Source organism: Corvus cornix, chromosome 13, assembly GCF_000738735.6.
Source record: "Corvus cornix cornix isolate S_Up_H32 chromosome 13, ASM73873v5, whole genome shotgun sequence".
NCBI lineage: Eukaryota > Metazoa > Chordata > Aves > Passeriformes > Corvidae > Corvus > Corvus cornix.
The window spans coordinates 327,518-349,865 of record NC_046343.1 but is presented as its reverse complement, the minus strand read 5'-3'; the positions used below and the strand labels follow the sequence as shown (position 1 = coordinate 349,865).

The window sequence follows — 22,348 nt, the reverse complement described above, 5'->3', positions numbered from 1 at the left end:
GAAATTAGGTACATTCCTGAAGAAAGGAGGGGAAAGACTACATTACTACCCTTTCTTCTCCTTGTGTTTGAATAACCATAGTTCAGTTTAAATTCATGACTGAGCTTTGTGATTAGCTGTCACTTGACACATTCCCTGAATTCTGTTAAAATGAAGCTTGGTGGGCTTAGAAGGGGCACTGTATGATGCAGCAGTTGCAGTGTGACTGAATTTAGTAACTCAAAATGCTTCTTCCTCTTCTCTATGTCAAAAATGAGCAGCTTTGTAATCATACTGCTTTTACATGGATTCCCCTTTCAGAAGTTCTGAAAACAATTGATGAGGGAGATGCTGATGATGTAACAAAGCAGCGAATCCATGAAGGAAGAGAAAAACCTGGAGCATTGTGGCACATTTATGCTGCCAAGGATGCTGAAAAGATACGGGAACTTCTCCGGAAGGTATGCTGGTTACAAAGAAAGCTTGAGCTTACAGGGTTCCTTGACTAGCTTGCTTATAGCAGCTGAATGATACAAATTGCTATCAACGTCAAGTGCATAGGTATTGATTGCACTTCTGTCTTTGAGGGCATTAATAGTTACTATGTTCCCAGGTTTTCAGCCTGGTCTGGAATCTTCATACTAATGCACCTTGCTATTTAAGACCTAAATGACCTTAATTAAAATAATGTTCTACCTTGAAATTGTTTGTTATGATTTTTGGTACAGACCATTTTGTGAGCCAGCAATATCAAGGTGCTGTGTCATGGTTTCCCTCCACCCCATATCTTGGCCCTAGGTTGGAGAAGAACAAGGCCAAGAAAATCCTCCAGATCATGACCCCATTCATGACCAAAGTTGGTACTTGGACCAGACCTTACGTAAGAGACTATATGATGAGTATGGTGTGCAAGGCTGGGCAATAGTGCAGTTCCTTGGCGATGCAGTGTTCATTCCTGCAGGTGCACCCCATCAGGTAACTATACCAACTCTAGGCCATATTGACAAATAGAATTGAATTTGAGGCGCAACAGAACTGCAGCTTGAAAATAATTAATTAATTATGGTAATTAATATTGCTCACTTAAGATTTTGTTTTCTACATATGCAGTTCTTACATTACTATAAGTTATGTAAATATCTGAATGATGTGTACATAACTGATGAAATTACGGGGCAGGGGGGAAAAGCTGGGGTGAATGGAGGGAAAACATTTCTGTGTAATGAAACCTCAGCCAAGGAAACCAGATTCAAAGGTTAAGAGAACTTGCTTTAGGGAATGCTAATGTTTGTGGGAGAACAGGGAACCTGTTGGATGTCATGTATTTTGTTCTGGTTTTACTATTAGATACAATTCTGTTAGTTTCTGTTTCTGATGAGTAAATGTGGCAGAGCCTAAATATATGGGGGGGTATTGGGGTTTTTTGGGGGTTTGGTTTTTGGTGATTGTTGTTGTCGTTCTTTCTTTTGGGGTTTGGAGGTTTGTTTGTTTTCATTTTGGTGTTTCATTTGTTTTGTTTTGTATGGTTCATTGTCTTGATATATCAGTCATTTGATACGGGTTTTTAGGTCCATAATTTGTACAGCTGCATTAAAGTGGCAGAAGATTTTGTATCTCCTGAACATGTGAAGCACTGCTTCCGTCTGACCCAGGAGTTCAGGCACCTGTCTAATACTCATACAAACCATGAGGATAAACTGCAGGTAACCGATATTATGTCAGTAAACACTAAATATATCCTGTGTTTTGCCAGCTTTGTTCAGTACCAGAAATGTATGGCTAAGGAAAGAGTAACAACTTCCCACAAATCTGGAGGTTCTCATTTGATAGGTACATTAATTAATTTTTAAATACTTCTGTCTACAGTATTATGTAAACAAAAATTAGTAATAGACTTCTGCATTTCCAGAGAACTTTCCCCCTATTAGACTAATGGCATGCATTGGTATTAATAAGTTTTTGAATGGCTGAATCCTAATGACAGCAAAGCAGACCAGAAGAAAAAAAAACACTATTAAAATTGAAAGAGCAATGCTTTGTTTTGAAGAGAGATGTTTATTTGACCAAGTACACTTAATGTTTGTTTCTTTATTGCCTATAGGGAAACTCCTCTGAAAGTGAAGGCTGGCTTATTTAAGTCAGGGATATGGTTTAGTGGTGGACTTGGCAGTGTTAGGTTTGTGGCTGGATTCGATGATCTTTAAGGTCTTATCCAACATATGTTAGTCCTAAAATTAAATGTGTTTTAGTTTGAGGAAGTGTGACTGCTTCAACTAATAATTATGCACAGAACATAATAGGTACACAAGTACATTGGATATAAGACAGTAAGTTCTACAGAGAGAAGACTGTAGGGGATCTTGCTGAATTTTGTCTAATGCTTCTGAAGCATTAGTATGTGCTCAGTTTGCAAATTTTGTTGTCAGCATTTTTTGTGTGTCAGTAATCACATGCATGTAAAAGAAAGGAGGGTGGAGATCTGCAGAATGGCTGTCCTCATCAAAGTAAGTACACAATATATAGTCACTCTCCAGGATGCCACCCGCGGATGTCAGAAATCTACCATGTTAATTCTCTAATACCAATTTAGTGAAAGTTTGCTATAAATTTCTGTGTGGATTTTCATAGGATTATAAAGGAAAGCAAAAGTAGGATCAGCTCTCATTCTGGCTTCTAACTTTGTACCTCTTCAGCTGTGATGATGTGACAAATGTGGAAGTGTTTCTGTAAATTAAGAGGTTTGCAAATGAGTAGTGCTTGTTATTAAAAAAAAACCAAACAAACCCAAAAAAACCCAAGAGACAAAAACCCACAAAGTGCAACTCAATATTCCTGTGAAAAGGAATACTGGTTGTATTTGCCTCAGAGTTTTTTTTTTTTTATTTGTAATTTTTAATGTATACTTTTATATAAACCTCTGTCTATATTTATATATATTAAAAATACACAGAGACAATAACAGCCACATAAATGATACCAAAAAATGAGGTCACATGTACATCAGGAAAAGATTATGGTGCTTGGCAGTTAGTTGAAGAAGTGCAATTGAGCCACTCACTTAGGAGGTGAAACTGTTCCATTCAACACCTGGAAACAGAATTCGGATAAACTTAGCTCAGAAAAAATCAGAAACAAGACAGAGCTTTGATTCTTAAATAGGTAACCGTGAAAAAGATTGCAGTGAATACTAGTGGATTTCTCATCGCGTGCTTGTCTTTCTGCAAGATTCACAAATTCGAAGAATTTCTAGCCTCCATGCAAAGACAACAGGATGATTTGTTGCATCATCTTAATTTTCATAGGATTAAACCATATGATTTTCTTGCATCTTTTAGATTTGATTCATGTGAATCTGTAAGTGACTTGGATCACAAGGACTTTTTCAAAATAAACTCATATATATAACTTCATAGTGCACTTCCTCCTAGCTCTCACAGAAGAAGGAATTATCTTAAAATAACACGAGTAAAAATACGTTGCTGGGTGACCAGAAAATGAGTTAATAAATCAGTGCAGTATCTAAAATACTTGTCATCTGTGACAGTTAAAATTTGTGCTGTTGATATCCTGAAGCAAAAAGAGTATATATTTTGTGTATACTTGCCAACTGTTACAAATTCAGCTGTCAAAGTTGATTGCGTAGATATGTAAGACTCTCCTTGTTAGTCTGTAGAAGTTGATTTTTTTTTTCCTGTTGCAGGTGAAGAACATTATCTACCATGCAGTGAAAGATGCTGTTGGCACACTGAAAGCTCATGAATCCAAACTAGCTAGATCATAGGAATTGCTAATTCCAAATGCCCTGTCAAGGAAGCCTTTTGCTCACGGTATATACAGGGACTGCACACAACTGCCTCTGCAGGAGCAGAGGCTTCTCACTGAGAGCTGGTGTGGTCAGTATTACACACACTCTTCAGCCACTGTTTTCTACGCTGCCTCAACACTGAAGGTCTAATGGAAGGTCGCACTGTTAAATGCAGAATTCCATATTCTAAAAGGTGCCATGTCCCTTTCCTGTGGCCTTTTGCAAATTGAAAGAACATGGAAACCACTTGGTGTTCCTGCATATTATGATTAGAAATGGTATAAAGAGTGTGGATGTTTTTTTCCCTCATGCCTAGTTAGTCTCCACAAAGTTAGACAGAACATGCTGGAGGTGGGTTGTCCTACTGCAGACTTTGTTGATAGCTGCTGAAGGAATGTGACCAACTGCAGAAATTCAAACAAACTTCCCATGTGAGATACAGGCCAAGGAAAAGGATAAAGCTATTCTCTGCACTCCCCTTCTTCTAGCTGTTTCTCTAGACACTGTAGAGTTGCAGAACTAAAGGGAGAACTCACTTTTTTTTTCCCCCTGGGAGACTCCAGAAATAAGAGAATTGTGTATTTAGTGAAAAAATAGGTTTGTAGTGAAACAGTTAATATTTCATGAAAGTAGATATTTTTAGTATTTTTGAAGTACCACAATTGTTCCTGGATTTTCAAGGAAAGGTGTATTACATTTAGTCTTCCTTTCAGTAAAATCAAGAAGTGATTTTTAGAAAGCAGTCCAAAATAGCACAAAAACAGCCAAAGGAGAATTGAACAGATATTGACATCCCACCTCCCTTGCCCATATTACCTCACCTATCTTCCCCCCTCTCTCTATGCCACCCTGCTTCTTCAGAATGAGAAGTAAAAAGGAGTATAAACTCTATTCTCACATGGAGATGTTGTACATCTCTCCCTTTACTGGTGACTGCAGGCAATATTCACCCAATACCAGTGCTACCTGAAAACATCTATAAAACATCTATCCTTTCCAAAGTGAAGGAAAAGTTAACTTTTGGTGTCAACTTTGTCCAGAACTATTTTAAGTAAAATGTTCCTGCTTGATAGAACTGTATTCAGAATTTACTAATGTCAGCATTGATGCAATGGATTTCATTGTCCGGGTACATGGGGAAATGTATTGACCTTATCTCCAGCTGTACTGTAGTGCCACTTGCAGGCCTGTTAATATGTTCACGGTTATTTCATTTTTTAAAAAATAAAAGTCATTTACTGTAACAGTCTGGGCAGTTTCTTTCATACCTGTACACTGATCTTCCTGCCTTGAGGTTGTCTCAGCCTCTGCCCCTGGTAGTGTAGGCTGCCTGCTAATTTTGACCTGCTGTATTTGACCAGAAGGCTCATGTGGTTTAGCCTGGCATCCCAAGTATGTGCTGGGAGCATACCAAGCTGCCTGCCACTTTTTGATTCTTCGAGGTAGTTTGGGTAGAGGATCTGTCTTGTCATAAAAAACACCTCTTGTACTGTGCTCCCCATCTCTCACTATCTTCCTAACAGGTTGGGATCCAGAGATGCCCTCTCCACTGGAGATGCGGATAGGGTGGTAAAAGTTCTGTGGTTTCTGACCTTGGAGGTTGTGATGGCAGCAGCAGTTCTGTTCACTGACATGCGGCATACTGACAGCTTCTCAGTTTGGTTATTGGGTGCAAAGTCCAGTCACAGGCTTTTGCTGCCTTATAGCCTTGCAGCAATCCTGTGAATATGGGCTAATTCAGTCCGCTAGAGATAAAAAGGGTTATTCCAGACACGTGAATCATTCTGCTTCACTGTATTATGTTGTGTACAAATTCTTGTGCTCTTTTGTTGCACTCTGTGCATACAGATTAATTATAGCTGAGGTGTTTCCCTCATTTCTATGTGTGTGTATATATAAGTATTAGAATTGGATAAAGATCAAAAAGGCAGGGACTTGGCTATGTCTAATACAGTAGCATGAGTAATTTTCAATGCAGTGATCTACAGCAGGAGTTTTGCATCTCATGCTAAACCTTTGTTTAGTTTGAGTCTATCAAGTACTGCTTCTGTCTCTTGAATTTCCTTTTTTATTAAGCATAGAGTACAATTAACCTAAAGCAATATTCAGCCAAAATCAGAGGGATTATTAAAATTAAGAACTATCATAGAATCATAAAATGGCCTATGTTGGAAGAGACCTTAATCTAGTTCCAGCCCTCCCTGCTGTGGGCAGGGATATCTTCCACTAGACCAGGGTACTCCAAGCCCCATCCAACCTGGCCTTGAACACTTCCAGGGATGAGGCAGCCACAGCTTCTCTGAGCAACCTGTGCCAGGGCCTCACCACCCTCACAGGGAAGAATTTCTTCCTCATACCTAATCTAATTCTAGTCTCAACTTGAAGTTATTCCACACCTGTCCTGTCACTATTAGCTCTTGTAAAAAGTCCCTCTTTGTCTTTCCTGTAGCTCCTTCAGATACTGAAAGGCTGCAGTTAGGTTACTCGAAAGACCTTATCTTTTCCAGGCTGAACAATTCCAATTCTCTTAGTCTTTCCCCATGTGAGAGTTGCTCAGTTCCTCTGATCAGCTTGGTGGTCTTGTCTGGACTCATGCCAACAGGTTTACGGCAATACAGACTTTAGAGCAGATGGGGACAGGAAGAATTTGTAAACTGTTCTGGCAAATCAGTTCCAGTAACTTAAATTTGAAAACTTTTATCCTTTATCTGGATCATACGTAACAGGAGATGGAGACTGCTGCTTCTTTTGGCAAGTTTTTCCAAGTATTTTTTCTTATATGGGGCACAAACTTTATGTAGTTTCACAGTCCATTTCATACTTCTTGCTTGTTTTACACCAAGAGAAAGTCTTCAGTTGATGCCAGGTGGTAATTGTCAGCTCTTAGAATTCTGTTCAACTGCTCAAAATCTAGTTGTTACTGACAGCAATTTCAGAATTTCTGAAACAGAATGTTCACGTATTGTGTATCTGCAAACACACTGGTTTTTGTTAGTTAATATTAATCAGATACATATTTATATATTATGTATATAGATCATATATAATGCTCATATACTTATGGAGGTATATATTATACATTACACATTATACATGTATAGATATAAAACCCAGACAACTGCAGGCATTTGTCTCCTTTCAAACACACTTAGCTTCTGCTCCCTGCTGTAGCCGTACATGTTCAGGGACATTTTATGGTGCTTGGAATTGGACTGTGAATCTTGCTGCAAGTCTTGTCGTGGTGATGCCAGAAGTAATTGTATTTAGAGCTTCTACTACATTCTTTGACAGAGTTGCAAGATTTAATTATGCTTTGTTTGAAAGATGTACCTTTGTTAGCTTTGTAATTTAACTGGGCTCCAGAGCCGTTTTTACTGGAACTGTTTTTGGCCATTTTCATAGCTTCATAGTTCCTTTATGTCACCCAACACATCTCTCTTCCAAGATGAACAGGTTTAGAGTGTATAATGTTTGCACAGAACCTGCTCAGTGCCTCTGATAGTTCTTGTTGATTTTCTTGTGATTGCTTTTTGTTCAGCTACCCCATCTTTGAGCGAGGGTGATCCCGGTATGTGCAGGGTTTTCAGTGTATTCACCATGCATTTCTGTGGTGAGATTCCTGTTGCTGCATTTCTTAATAGTGCTAAGCATTAAGATTTCTAGTAGTCATGACTACACTATCTTTCCTGAGTAGTGACAGCTAACCTGGGGCCCGTCTCATACACATTTATGTGTGGACATGTGTTACAATTCTCTCTTATGAGGAGAATCCTCTCCCTCCAGTACCCACCACAAACTAGTTCTGACATATATCATACAGCACTTATACCACAAGTAGCCAGCCAAAGTGATTATAAAATTGAATGAAGATATATAATCAGTATTTTTTATCACAGTATTTTCTAATTACAGATTTTAAGGGGCAGCTGGTATGTTACCTAGAACGTAAGCAGATTAAAGCAGACATCATAAATCAGAGGGGTTTTAGCAGAGGGAGAAGAAAAACTTGAGTTACATGTCTTAATATAGTTTGCTGCAGTCATCACACTTGTTCTACTTGATGCTCTCTTGCCATTACTAAATGGAGGTGCGTGAGATAGTAGGCAGCACCATTTTTGAATATAGGCTTCAAACTCGGGCAGCCTTTTAGCCAGTGTCCTGTGGAACTACAGACAAGAGAAGCAAGATTTCAGGAATATGTGGCTGTTGGTCTGCCCGAGTGAATTTAGACTGCATTCACAATACTGAAATTTGGTGTGTGCTCAGCCATGCAAGGGTGTAATGTCCCCATAATGTCCCCAGTGTGAAGACTTCACTTCTTTTCAACCAAAAAACTTTCTTTTCTTGATACTGAATAAAAATGCAACAGCATGCAAGGTTTAACTTTACAAAACCTAAATCTTTACTCTGAGACAACTGAACCAGGCAACATAAATATAGGAAAAAAATAAGTACCTAATACATCAAAGGTTGTGTTCCATGTGTTGTTTTTCTGAAAGATTCTTAGATGGCCTTTTGTAAAACCTGAGGATGTGGAATCAGAATTGGAGCAGCAGAGTTAGATTTGTTAGCAGTAACTTGAATTTACCTACAATCCAAATTAAAAAAAAAAAGTTATGAGGCATAGATAGTATTTAAAACTATTGCTCCCTTGTATGTATCATTTCCTTCTCCTTCCTCACTCCTGATAGCCCTTTGATAGCTCTCTGAGCTTCTACAGGTCAGAGGTATTGGTTGAGGTATATGACACACTAGTGATTTATTCATGCATCAAGCACATCTTGTAAGCAGTGTTCAGTGAAAATGATTGTGAAACTACACATGTGAGTGAAGCATAGCACAGAAGGACCTGTTGGCAGTGCATCTTCCAGGCTCTGGTTACTGGTGAGGAATCTTCTGATTGTCATCTTTAGTGTTTTCCCAAACTTACCCCCCATAGCTGGGATGCATGCCAATGCCTGCTCTCTTCCAGTGCATCTCAGAATCTGAAATCAGCCCACAGCTTCTTTCCTCTTAGTTGGCGGTGTCTTTAAGATCCCTATTTTCAACCTTTGAAAAAGAGCTGCACATCCCCATCAGGCATTTGAAAAATAACCAGTCAGAAGTCATCTTACTTTTCTCTCTCATCTCCCTCATTCCCCTGCCTTGCAGGCGTTTTTTCATTTATCTTTTCCTTTATATAGTCTAATAGGAAAATGGTAATGTAAGTTTCAAGAGCTGGATACAACAAAATACAGCTGTTTCCTCTAGGAAGGTGTCTTCTAAGAGAACAGCTTTCAATCACAAAGCAAAACAGATAAAGAAATGTTCTCAGAACAACTTCTAGTTCTAGAGCCCTAGCTCTTACAATGTCATTTTTGGCTGTGTCAGCTTGTGCTTTTTCTGTTTTCCTTACTTCTTCCAGCTTTTGATACTCTTCCACTACAACTGACACCTTTGTGCTGCAGAGAGGGTTCCCATTGTGCTCTTCCACTTCACCTTTATTCCTAAGACCCTTATTTAGTCTGCTAAACTTTTCCAGAGGGAATCTTATGTTCTTGAGCCCTGATGAATTGCTGTTCCTCTTCATCACAGCAGCTTCTGCCTGAACCTCAGCTTCAGCAGGATCTCTGGATCTGACCTGCCATTTTTCTTAGTGTAGCTTTGCTTCGGCTGCTCTATTCGAGGAACAGCTTGTTTGTTTTCCATGCCTTATTGTTTAGCCATAGCAGATTGATAGATATTTGGTGACCTATTTGGACCTATTTGTAGAACACAAGTTTATCATGAGTTGTTTCAGCAGTAGCATATCTGCAAAAAAACCATGTAGCCTTAACTTGAAAACAATTGATGAATTGCTTTCCTGGGTGGGTCTTAAGGTCTTAATGACACAGCATTATACAGTATTACTAATAACTTAATAGAAAGAATACTACTAATAAATATTTTTAGTTTTACTTGACCTACCTGCAGCTGACACTTTTCCCAAAACCAGCCCTTCAACTACCAGTAGTTTCTCCTTGTGGAAAGGTAAGTTAATGAATTAATCTTTCATTTTTGTTTATGATATGGAAAGAAATTGAGGTTCTTATTGCTAAATGTAAATTGCTATCTTAAAGTACCTTTCCTAAAGTTGTTCTAAAGCTCAACATGCTACTTAACAGTGAGCCACCACTTACAAGACTACTGATGTTGAGATTCTGTTGTTCTTACCACCATTTGTGTCTAATGCACTGTAGATTTTCATACTGCCCCTTGGTACATTAAATAGCTTAAAACACTAAGGCACGTTTTATTTAGGTGTCACTTATCCAAGCTGCACTTATTTAGCGTTCTCACACTGTCATATGTGTTACTCACCAGATCTCTGCATTTTCCCTCTTCTGTTTGCATCTTCCACTCACCCAAGCACGAACAAATTACTCAAGTAACAGAGCTGTGCTGGTCACTGATAGGAAATTGATGCAGTTAGAAATACAGTTATTTTGTTGAGCATTTTGCATGCTTGTGTTACTTGGGTGTGTGAAAGCAGATTCCTTTTATCCTATTAGTAGGTCAGTTATGCCATCAGTGGTGTAAATTGTGCAGTCCCTTATGCAATCATTCTGTGGCCATTCATATCCAAAAGCAGACTGTGACAAAATGTTCTTTGTCACTGTCTGTAGAGACATTCATGTTTTCATCTCTTGCATGTAATGCGGAAGTAGTCAATGTTTTGTATTTGTCATCACTGCTCATTATACTGAATTTCACGCATTCACGAGAAAATTCTTCCTGAGCAGCTCTTTGGTTTTGTTCTGACTCTTTCCTTGGTCTCCTTCCTTTTCATAAAGACTCTTCGGCAACCGATGAGACTTTGCCATAGTGCCTTCCTTCGGGTTTTTTTGTTTTGGTGGGGTTTTTTTCTTGTTTGGTTTGGTTTGGTTGGTTGGTTGGTTTTTTTTGGTTTTTTTTTTTTTTGGTTAGCTGAAGAACTATAGTAGATTTCTAGCGATTTTTTTTCCTTTTTTCTTTAATTAAAAACCAGCTTATGTAATGGTTATCTCAGTGTGATTCAGAGATCTGTGTACTGGGCCTAACCAATTCTTGACTGTAATATACATACAGGCTCCCAGGGACCCAGTAATGAACTCGGGCATTGACTGAGGAGGAAGATTCTCTTAACAATATTCCTTGGTGAGCTGTTAAAATACAACAATTTCTGGCACTCCAGTATGCTTAAGCATACACATTTCCCACCCTGCACTAAGGGTATTGACACGCACACACATACACTGTTCAGCCTTGTTTGTGTAGTTAACAAAGTAATCCTTGACCTCTCAACTGACATTTCGAGGAAGAGTATCTGGCAATACTGAAATAACCTGGAAACTACAAGTAACAGCCATCATTCTTCTGGTTTGATAACGCAAACGTCAGTATCGGCAAGTTGAGTTTTGTTTTGCATCCGGTTTTGGGTGAAACTTGGAGCCGTTGAACTCTGTATCCTGTTTGCAGCGTGTAACAGCTGTTGTCTGGACTTCCCTGGACGACGCAACTGGAGGGAAGATGGCTTCTTCTGTGGTCTCTATTACTCTGTCTTCCCAAGTGCCCGTGATCTCACTTCAGCACTGTCCTGTCATTTTCCTCACGTTGCGCATATTGCTTCTCTGCTATCGTTCCAGCAACGGCACTTGTCCGCCTCACTGCTGCCGCTCCGCTGGCGGGGCTCCGTTGCCGGGTTCCCGCCGCACCTCCCGACCTGGTGCAAGCGAACGCGGGGCTTCCCCCCGGCGGGGGGCGGACAGCTCGACCCGCCAGGGTTCCGCAGCGGGGCGGGATGCTGGGGGCCCTGCGGCCTCTCCCTCCGCCGCGTCGGCTCCTCCCATCCGAGCACACGGGGCGGAGCTGCGCTTGCTGCAGGAACCTGCCCTTTAAGAGCCGCCTCCCGCAGCTGCTCAACCCTGAGCCGCGCCCGGCGCCGCCATGGTCTCTTGGATAATCTCTCGCCTCGTGGTGTGAGTGCGTGCGGCCGGGGCGCGGGGAGGCGCGGGCCGCTGCGCAGGGCCCTTCCCCGGTGGTGCGCCTCGGGGACCGCGGCCCAGAGCGGGGCTCTGGCGGTGGCGTCGGTGCTGCTCCGCGGGACCCCGCGCCCCGGGAAGGGGCGGCTGGGGGGCGGGCGCCCTTGCGGATGGCTGCGGCCGCGGACGGGCGGGTCCGCGCGGGCTGCGGCGGCCCACGGGCGGTGCCGTGGTGAGGGCGGCTGAGCCCCGCCCGGAGACCGGCATCACGCCGGCACCGGCATCCCGGGGGGGAGTGCCCGCCACTGCGGCCGGGGGCGGGGCGGTGTGCCGCGAGGCGCTGAGGGGTCTGTTCTTCTCGTAGGCTGATCTTCGGCACCCTCTACCCCGCGTACTCCTCCTACAAGGCCGTGAAGACGAAAAACGTAAAGGAATATGTGAGTACGGGCTTGCCGTGCCGGCGCAGCGCCCGCCCCGTCCTTCGCGGCCGCCTCGGAAGCCCCCGGCCTGTCCCCGGGGCGATGGCGCTCCGGCTCCGCAGGGGCTCGGGTCAGCCAGGCCTCCGGAGCAGCAGCTCCAGTGGTCTCTGGAAGAGCTGCCAAGGAAGGGTGCTTACTGAAATGGGAGGTTTCAAACCGTAAACGTGGGCTGTTTTTTCTCAGGAGATGCTGAGTGAGGAAGGGAAAGTGGGGGAAACACTGCAATCTGGAAGCTTATGAAAGTCCAGGACAAGTTCTTTCTTGTAACTTTATTCGTACTTTGCGTCCTTTACTGCTTTTTCAGTACTACTTTTGTTTTCTTCCAAAGGGCTGAATAATCTTGCTTGGTTTGTGGCTGCCTATCAACTTTGCTTGTGATGAGTGTTTTATGTTGGTCAAAACTTCATTCTCTTTCCCCTCTGGAACCGTTTCTCTCTCTCTCTACACCGTTGTTACAATTACCGTATTTAAAACACCAAATTTTTTTTTGCGATGTGGTGTGTTGCCTTCTTACAGAAGGGACGCTCTAAGTGGATCAGTTGAGACAAGACCTATTTCTCTTATGGGTGGGATGAGTTTCCATTTACGTAGAGCAAAGAATAATGTGATGTAGAAGTAATATGCGTGAATAGGATATAATCTGTCAGTATTACTTTATGATGCAGTCTGAGACTTCCTTCAGCTGTCTCTGTTTGATCCTTACAAAATTACATGTCAGTAATAAATGTTGTGGGATATAGTCTTCTTTTGGCTTATGCTGCTTCAGCTCTCTAGCATTGACTAGACCCTTCCTGTGCTTTGGCTGAAAATTCAGCCCACAGGTTTTTAAGGAGACACCAACTGGCCTGAGAGTCTCGCTCATAATGGACAGCTTTACAAACTGCAGGATCTGGTCTGAAGTGTTTGATTTTTGTTTTTGTTTCAATACTGGCCTCAGCAGAGAAGTTGAAATGTGAATGTTCAGGAGGCACTGATAACTAATAAATTGTTTTGAGTATTAAAGAGACAGTCTTGATGAGCCTTACTAAACTTTAAAGTTTATTAGTAGTAATATTAGATATGCAAAACAAAAACACAAAAGAAACTATCTGAATCACGTGATCCTGTGACTTCATAATTACCTTTGAAGTTATGTATTAAGTGGTATCATATTACTATTGTCTTCTCTGGCATTCCTTGCTTCTTTTATTTCAGTTGCCAGTGACCTTTATTTGTTGCATAAAATGTGTATTTTTTACCTGGAATTTTATTCTGGTTCATGAATGTCAGTAACAGAATGATTTTATCCGGTTACAGAATCTGAACTTGAAGACAGATTTCAGAGTTTCAAATCTTTTTATTGAGAACTTGTTGTGAGAAAAAACCCTCAAACCCTCATTTTTTAAAAACAACTGGCATTCTTTACCTGCTTATTTTCTGTGGGTAGGTGCTGTTGAGGTACATAAATGCTTTATTTCTTTGCAGAATGTAAGTGTTTATTGATCCGATTTTCTTTTGGTGAGCGTTACCTGAGCAGCTGCAAGACTTACTTAATCTGCTGGTGAAAAATCACAGCATCACGGAATGGTTTGGGTTGGAAAGGCCCTTAAAGTGCGTCTATTCCAACCCCCTGCTGTGATCAGGGACACCTTCCACAAGACCAGGTTGCTCCAAAGCCTGACCAGCCTGGCCTTGAACACTTCCAGGGATGAGGCATCCACAAGCAGAAATGAGATTAAGTGCTTGAGTATCATGAGGTTGTCTTAACAATAAAATCAACTGATGGCTTGGTTGTAAGCTCCACTAGGGCTGATGTGGAAAAGCGTGGCATTAATTTTTGGGTTTTGTTTAGTGATTCAGCAGTATAGGTTTCCTGAAGTAGATAGTCTGGATTGCTGCAGCAGAAAATATAATCTTGTTTTTAGTTTCAGTGAAATTGCTGGAGTGATTCAAGAAAATGTATTTGAACTGCTAAAACTAACATATTAATTATTTCTTCTTGAGAGGACTGCATCAGAAATAAGCAGTTAGATGTTGGACTCCCATCTGCCTAATTCACTTACATTTGAAGCACTTCTTCCTTCTCAACACAAGTGGAAAGATGGGGGAAAAACATCGCAGAAGGGGCCAATATCTGTTCAAACTGTTCTTCATGTGAAAAGTCAGAAAACTTGAATGCTGTACTGCCCATTTTCAAAGCCAGCTGTTTTATGTACCACTGCTAGGTCATAGTGCTTAAGAACCAACACTGATTAGGCTTTGGTGGTGGAGAAAAGTCTTACAGGTGTATCTGTGCTAAAGTGGTGTATTGAAGCTTGAGTTGACAGACCAAGCTACCACAAACAGTCCATCAGTGGCATTAGAATACAGTGCAAATTTACTCTTCTCTACCACCATGATAAAAATTCAGGATGAGTCCTTGAGCAGTTGCAGCAAACTGCTTCTAGTAGCTCAGATTGTCCTAAAAGCAATTTCTTTCTTTTTACATGTCATCTTCAGCTTTGGTCAAGTCTACATTCCAGTTATGCTTTTGCACTTGCTGAATTCATTTAGGTTCTTGGCACAAGTTGGGGAGACTATATATGTGCCATTAACTGAACCTGGCGATCATCAGGTTGAGCAGCAAAGACCTGACTCCTTTTAGTGGATTGAAAAAAAAAATGCAGCCTCATTTAACCCTCAGTTTTGGAAGGTGTTTGTAATCTGTCACAAGAAAAAAAAAAATAGTGCTTCTTCCCATCTGCTTTCTGCTCTTTTAGTTTCTGGTCATCTGCAGGGACTTCTAGAACTAGAAGTTGGATCCTTCTGGTTTATTTAAGAGCTATACTTCTTTTTTTCTTTGGCTTTAGAGCATAGAGTGAAGGCTGACAGAAGGAGACTGAGGCAAGAGACCTGCGTCCAGTATCAAAGATATCAACATGAAGTTTCTTTAAGCAGTAACGAAACAATGTTTTCTGTTCTCAGTTCATACTCCTGAGCATTCTGTTAACAGAGTGAAAAATGAGCACTAAGCTTACACTCAGGCTGCTTACAGTGACCCCTTTTGAGTGACATCTGCTAATGTATGTAAATGCAATAGTTTTCACTAAGAAAAAGCAGACACTGTAAGTTCATTGCTTTATAATTAAGCCCATTTAGAGGCAAAATGTCAGCTGAAGATCAGTCAAGATCCTCTTTTTTAATTCTTTAATCAACTCCTACCTAATCTCTTGGATAGAAAAGTATCTTCTGCACAGTTTGTCATTTTACTATTCACAACCTTTTCCAGATGTTTCATGAAGATGAGCAGCACAGATCTCAACACTGATTCCTGTGGGATTCCACTGGTAACTTTCCTCATTGTGAGAAGTGGCCATTTATTTTATCCGTTGTTTCTTTCTTTTTAACCAACTGTTAATCCTCAATAGTCCCTTCCTTTTTATCCTTGACAATTTTGTTTCTTTAAGTGTTCGTTTAGACCTGTTAGAAACTATTTAGAAACTTCATATACTCTGCCCTGTAAGGAAAGCACTATAGCTAGCGCAGGCTTATAGAAACCTAAGAATTCTGCTACACTTGTGAATTTTTTTTTTCTGAAAAAACCCCATAATCTTGATTTTGTTACATATATGTAGGTATTTGCTAATTGCTATTATTATTATTACCTTCATTTTGCCTAATGCTGAAGTAAGATTTACTGCTGTTGAGCTTCTCTGAAATCTTTCACCCTTTTGGATCCCTTTTTGCAAACTTAGATTTATCATTATTCACACACTTTTTCATACAAGAGCTGGTTCATGTTGCTACACCGAGGACTTAATCGTTTGTTTTGAAAAGTTGCTTTAGATCAGCTAAATGACACCTGGTCTTGTCCAAACTGATAATACAAGAAAAAAAAAAGGCAGGAGAGAGCCATACAATACAAATTTTGCTATTTTCTGTTCTGAAAAAGAAAGCTTACAATAAAGTGGAAATAATGTTTAGTAGTCCAAATTACCTTCTAAACTGTTCACTGTGTTAGAGCAGCTGGAGGCAGATTAATTTTCTTTTATGAGAAATTTGTGGAGGGTCTTTCAAGAACAAATCACCAAATTTTCCAACACATGCAAGTTTGGGGAAATACCTGCTTTTATAGTATTTGCTGTAATGAGGATTGTCAACATGTCATTATTATATGAACATAATTGTTCATGTAATTTTAATATATGGATTAATGTGTGGATTTAATATGTGGCATTTCCCTGATTCAGTTTAGTTCTTTTTTCCCATTCTTGATGACACAGAGTGTTAAATTGTTTTTAATTAAGGTGTCCTCTTCATTTATCTGCTACTTATGCTTATTTTTAATTCTCAACAGTATAGAAAACTAGCAATCTTCCTTATAATTCAGCTGACTCCTCTTGAGGAGTAAGTGGCTTGTAGCTGAGAAACCAGTTACCAAAACAGCAGAGTGTGCATGCATGTTTGTTAGGGGGAATTATTTTGTGCTTTGAAAGAAATACTGCCCCAGATAAAGGTGTGAGGAGGTAGAGAGGTAGATGATAGGCATACAAATGTGCCATAATAGTACATACATATACTCTAAACCTTAAACAAGAAGATTAGGTTGATGTGGCATGTTCTTTGCTTTTTTACCTCTCTCAGTGAGCCCTTATTTAAAAAGAAAAATGAATTGCTTGTGTAATTTCTGGGAGTAATGATTAAGGCAAAGAATGCTTATTAATGAGTTAGAGCAAAATAATATGTTTCTTGGTTTGTTGTTTTTCTTTTTTCCTTAGGAAAACTTTACATCAGGAAAATACAGGGCTGCAGTTGAAACTTAAACTTTTACATATATGTGTGTGTATATATATTTTTTACTGTATTCATAATATATGGGAGAGTGTAACTTCTTAAAGTTAACTGATAAATCTTTTTGGATAGGTCATTTGGGACCTTAACACTGTTGCATCATAATGTTGCTACAGGGCATGCATTCATTAATGCATCTGTCTGTGTTTATCTATTTAGAGCACAGTAATCCTATGTGTTTTCTCAGACTAAAATGTACCATTTAGTATGTGGCCCTCTCCATTACAGATTATATATGCCTTCTTTTTGAATCTGTCCTCATGTGTGGAGATGAGTCATTTATACTGAGGACATTTCACTTTTTTTTCTGATGGTTCTGATGTATGTCCATTGAGTGACTGCTCTTTTGCAGGTGAAGTGGATGATGTACTGGATTGTGTTTGCCTTTTTCACCACTGCAGAAACACTCACAGACATTGTTCTTTCTTGGTGAGTTCCTTGGTGGCACATTGGGGACTTTTTTGTTGTTGTTGCTGTATCTTTGTTTTGGTTTTTTTGCCTTTTTTTAAGCAGAGAGGAGAAGTGTTAGGATGCTAAGAATAAACTCTGTCCCCTTTAGGAGTTTTCAATCCCTGTGAAGAGTCGGCAGGTTTCTAAGTATTGTGGGTAGTAGCGGCTATCTTAGCTGTTTCCACTCCTTTGCTTGCAAAGTTAGGGTAAATGCACAGTATCTGTAAAAGGATCTTCATCCATTCATAACTTGAAATATTTTTGAGAAGCTGTTAATGTGAACTGGTACAGTTTGAAAAATGATGGTCTAAAAGACACCTTAAAAAATGGTAGAAGGAAGGGACCTATTTTGCTTTGACAGCCTTTTATGTGGCTTCAACTGAAGCTTTGAAACAAAGTATCTTCAGTTGCCTCATGGCTTTAGTGCTTGAGCTTTGCATACATCTCTGAAACAATGTTAGTCAAGAGTTTCATTTTCTAAAGAATCATGAAATGACTACACATGCCTTACAAAAGTGCTCAGCAGCTTTGTTTCTACCTGCATAAAATTTGAAAAGCAGAAAAAGATAAAAAAAGTACAAGAATTTTAGCTTGTTCACATACTTGAAAAGGACTCCTGAAGATTCTTCATACTGGGTCACTAGAGAATTTGCATTCACTTGTTTCAATCTCTGCTACTGTATCTTCCCAGACTTTATTGTGTAAGGGTTGGAGATGACAGGCTTACGTCCTGCCTGCTCTTTCTCATCTGCACTGGCCCTGCTTTTGTGTCTTATCTGAGGAGTACCTACTGGAAGTTTCAGAAACAGCCATCAGCCTTAGCAGGAACGTGACATTATTAAGACAAACAGTTGAAAATTTTGGAAATTGAGAATGGAAGCGAATGTAATACTAACATCCACTGGATGCTCTCTGACGAAACTTCAGAATGATGAGAGTAGCTATCAGATTGTAATTTGGTGTGTTTGCAGGGCTGAGAGATGCCCTGTTTATGAAGTTTTCATGGCTATGGATGAAAGACTAAATGATACTCGAAGAAGGTATGTCCTAGGACTTTAAAAAGGGTTCTGCTTTTCTGACCCGAATAGTTGATTCTCTTGTTTCTGAGCCTTTACCTTGCCTACGCTCTTTCTGCCTGTGCTGCTCTCTGCTAGTTATCTCCATCTGTCTCTGTGCTGATCTTGATTCCAGTTCTCCATCTTTCTCTCTCCTCTTCTTTTTTTTTTTCTTTCCTCTTTCTCTCAGGTTTCCTTTTTATTTCGAGCTGAAAATCGCATTTGTGATTTGGCTGCTCTCCCCTTACACCAAGGGCTCCAGTGTCCTCTACAGGAAGTTTGTGCACCCAACGCTCTCCAATAAGGAGAAGGTACTTGCTTGTTGTTGGAAGATACTGACCTGTCTGGGAACTGACTGACTTCTAATTCAGTTACGCCACAATAAAAACTGAAATCGGTGAATCTTGCTTGTGCTGACCTTAGTGAATGTAGAATGATTCTGTCTGACAGTGATGTCATACTGCAGCTTACTGAAGTTTGTAATGTAGCCAATAGTTTGCCTAATGCTTAGAAAGCATGTTTGGCTAACCCAGTGTCATGAGCCCTTACAGTTACTGTGAGTAGTTAAGCCCTTTGAATCACGATAGGAGCAGCATGTTCTGTAGCCAGTCTGTTTTTTCACATTGTCAGTATAAGTAACTGCTTTGTTTCAGTTGTTACAATTTGGAAATAGCATACTGTAATTTAAAGTTGCGTTTAGATGCTTTCTGTAATTAGCAGAGAAACTCGAGTTATGTGATCAATGACACCGGATGCTAGTAGCCTGAAAAAAAAGTGTCCAGATGAGCTTTGTGTTTTTAAGGGTGATGATGGGGAGACTTTGATCATGTTTGTAATGAGGAGCTAAATGCCATGTTCCATGTTGCATTCCTAGGAAATTGATGAATACATTACTCAGGCTTGTGACAAGAGCTATGAAACCATGATGCGAGTTGGCAAGAGAGGGTTAAACCTTGCTGCCAATGCAGCAGTTACTGCAGCTGCAAAGGTAATGCAACGCCTTCTGTAACATTCAGGAATTCTCCAGCAGTTTATTTTTGTGTACCAGCAGTTAGTGCTGTGGGTCTGTTAGGGATACTAGTATTTGTTTGGCACCAACCTACTTTTGTTTCCTTCCAGTTTGCCCTGCAGCTAATCTCATCATTTGTCTTAGAAAAAGTAGAGGGGGAGTGGAGTGGATTTTGCTTTAACCTCTTTGTTATTGTTCTTGGGAGCATACATTTTCCCTTCTTTTTTTCAGAGTACCCTTGTGGGAAATAGGGCACCTTTCCTCCTCTTCTGAATGAATGATCCCATGTGAGATGAGATTGGTGAAGTGCCCTTCACCCCAATTTTTATGTCCTCTTAGGGCCAGGGAGTTTTGTCTGAGAAGCTTCGAAGTTTCAGCATGCAGGATCTCACTCTGATCCGAGATGAAGATACTGTGCATATGCGGAGCCGTGATCCACAGCTGCACCCCTCTGGGGCGAGTCTTCTGGAAACCATTGAAGACTCAGGTACAGAGCACCTGCTGGGCCATTGTATGAGACCTCGCATGGTGAGCCAGGAGGGCTCCCCTGAGCCTTGGGTCTCAGAAGGGAGTACAAGATTGTAGATTATCTGGGAGAAGTTGCACTGTCTTCCCTCGAGCCTTCTCATTTAATATACATCCCTGTACTTTTCCCATTATCGTTATTCAGGATGGTTGACTTCTCTCTGTCGTGAGTTCCTTCAGGATGGGCCATTTTAAGCCCCATATGATTCTTTAAAAGTATTTGCTAAAACTTTCTCTCTTGTTCCTTAGCTTCCTGTTACTCCTCAGGAGAGGAGAGCAGTGTGGCACATCGGTCTAACGGAGCCCCATCAGATACTAGAACAGACCCATCAGATGAAGATGCAGGAGACAAACTTCCTAAACGTACCCAGAGTCTCAAAACTCCTAAAAAGGTGGTGAAAGCTGAGGTGAGGTGGTGTATAGATAATTTCCAGCACTGACATTGATTTGTGAGCTTGGTTGGAAGGCTCCAGCTTCATAGTCTCAGCATTTAGAAGCTGTATATATAAATTTTGTTGGACTGTCTTTGCTAGTTGAGTCCTACATCAGTGGACTTGTCATCTACTTGCTATACTTGTCTCTAGCTTTGCATTTTTATCATGCCTGTAAGCCTCTGTCATAAGCCAGAACCCAGCTTTTCTTTCATTTGGGTTTTGTGTTGAAGGGTGGAGCATTAGATTTTTTTAACATGTTTTGTTGACAATGTCCTCTCTCCTGCCTGCTACAGTCTGAATACGTAATAGTAACATTTATCCCTAGGACAGTCACTTTCTCTTAATCTAAAATGCAGCAGTTGTGTATCCTCTTGACTTTTGACACATTAGATATTGGGAATAACACCACTCCCCACCTGTCCCATTCCTGGAGTTTTGTCTTGAAGTTTGGGTGACTAGTGATTGTTCAGTTGTCTTCTTCTTATGTTCGTGTGATGATCCAAGGTATTTACAGCCATTCAGATGGGAGATGAATTCTTATTATTAAAATAAACCGTACACGAAAGTAAATGCAGTTGTCTCCAAGAATCATTTAAGCTTAGCAGTATTTTTTTCAGCTGTTTTCAGGTGTGTTTTGTAGAAAATGCTTTTTGAGGTGCTGCTTTCCAGGTTTTGACTCTTACTTGAGAATTTCTTATGGTTTGATTTGTACATGATAAAATGCTTCTCCCTTTTTATGAAGTTGGGGTCCTATTTGCTTGATTCAGCTTGGACTTCTAATGTTATCATTTTTATCTAAGATAAAGAATGCTATATAACTGACTCACATTGTCAAGCTATTCAGGCTAAATATTAAATAATTTGAAGGAAAGTAATTTCTTAGAGCATCATTTTAAGTTATACTGTTAACCTGTTTTTATAGTGTATGGGAAACCTTTGCATGTGCTTAAGTACTCCTTGTAAGAGAATCACAGAATAATTGAGGTTGGAGGGGATCTCTGAACTCATCTGGTTCAAACCCACTGCTTGTGTAGAGCCAGTTCCCAGGACCAGGTCTAGGTGGCTTTTGATTTTCTCCAAGGATGGACATCTATGTCCAAAGATGCGTTTTAATTTAACTCAGATCTTCCTATGGCTTATTTCTGAGTTGAGCCCCTCTTCTTTCTTGTCTACTATATTAGACAGGAGCAGGGAAACAAGAGGCTCAAAATTTGAATTGATGCTTCCTAGTGAGGAATTTTCAAAGTGGAATTGTGAAAAGACAGAAAGAACTCTTATATGCTGTTTATTGTGAATGCAGAAATGCCGATAAAGCCCTTTGCAGGCGTATTGATTTTTGTGCACAGACTGTTGGATCTTTGGGTCAGATGTAGGACTTGTAGGAGGTCTTTGACTGAGATCTCTGAGATTGCCAACCAGGGCTGAATGCATCATAGATGAATAAATGCTCTTCTTGCCAGTATCTAGAATGAAAGACACAGAAGTAAAGCATGCAAATTAGTTCAGGATGTTTCTACAGCTTTTAGAGAGCTGCATTGGTGATAGAAGTTAAGAAGCAGTAGAGCAGTGCAAGTGTAGATGTTACCAGTTAGAAATATCTGTGTTTAACCTTTAGTTTAGACAGCTGGCTTTGATTTTACTGCCGTACATACCCTGTTTTAGAATGTCTTCTCCTGATTGCTATTTGATGGATATGTTGAGTGATTTGTTCAATGAAAAAAAAGGAATGGTTAAATAGTCTTTTGAGACAACAGATGACATGAGTAGGGTCATGTTGTAGTTGTTTTGTCCTAGTTTCACTCTGCATTCTTGCATCTTTCTGTT

At 40.3% G+C, this 22,348-nt stretch overlaps 2 protein-coding genes across 6 annotated transcripts in view; both read left to right on the top strand.

Annotated features, from left to right (window-relative positions):
* KDM3B (lysine demethylase 3B) overlaps positions 1-5,030 on the top strand; it is a 50,651-nt gene extending 45,621 nt beyond the window's left edge. For 2 of the 3 annotated variants that reach the window (XM_039559476.1, XM_039559477.1), the window contains exons 21-24: positions 301-440; positions 778-954; positions 1,548-1,682; positions 3,680-5,030. In XM_039559476.1, the coding sequence (XP_039415410.1) occupies positions 301-440; positions 778-954; positions 1,548-1,682; positions 3,680-3,760 (533 nt within the window). In that variant the 3' untranslated portion in view covers positions 3,761-5,030. The remainder of the gene's footprint in view (positions 1-300; positions 441-777; positions 955-1,547; positions 1,683-3,679) is intronic. The other variant, XR_005603039.1, reaches the window with a different exon arrangement.
* Positions 5,031-11,642: 6,612 nt separating this feature from the next.
* REEP2 (receptor accessory protein 2) overlaps positions 11,643-22,348 on the top strand; it is a 20,301-nt gene continuing 9,595 nt past the window's right edge. The window contains exons 1-8 of one of the 3 annotated variants that reach the window (XM_039559337.1): positions 11,748-11,760; positions 12,128-12,200; positions 15,490-15,547; positions 17,404-17,480; positions 18,747-18,867; positions 19,431-19,544; positions 19,905-20,052; positions 20,340-20,497. In XM_039559337.1, the coding sequence (XP_039415271.1) occupies positions 15,497-15,547; positions 17,404-17,480; positions 18,747-18,867; positions 19,431-19,544; positions 19,905-20,052; positions 20,340-20,497 (669 nt within the window). In that variant the 5' untranslated portion in view covers positions 11,748-11,760; positions 12,128-12,200; positions 15,490-15,496. Of the gene's footprint in view, positions 11,761-12,127; positions 12,201-15,489; positions 15,563-17,403; positions 17,481-18,746; positions 18,868-19,430; positions 19,545-19,904; positions 20,053-20,339; positions 20,498-22,348 lie in introns of all 3 variants that reach the window. The other 2 variants (XM_039559336.1, XM_039559335.1) reach the window with 2 other exon arrangements.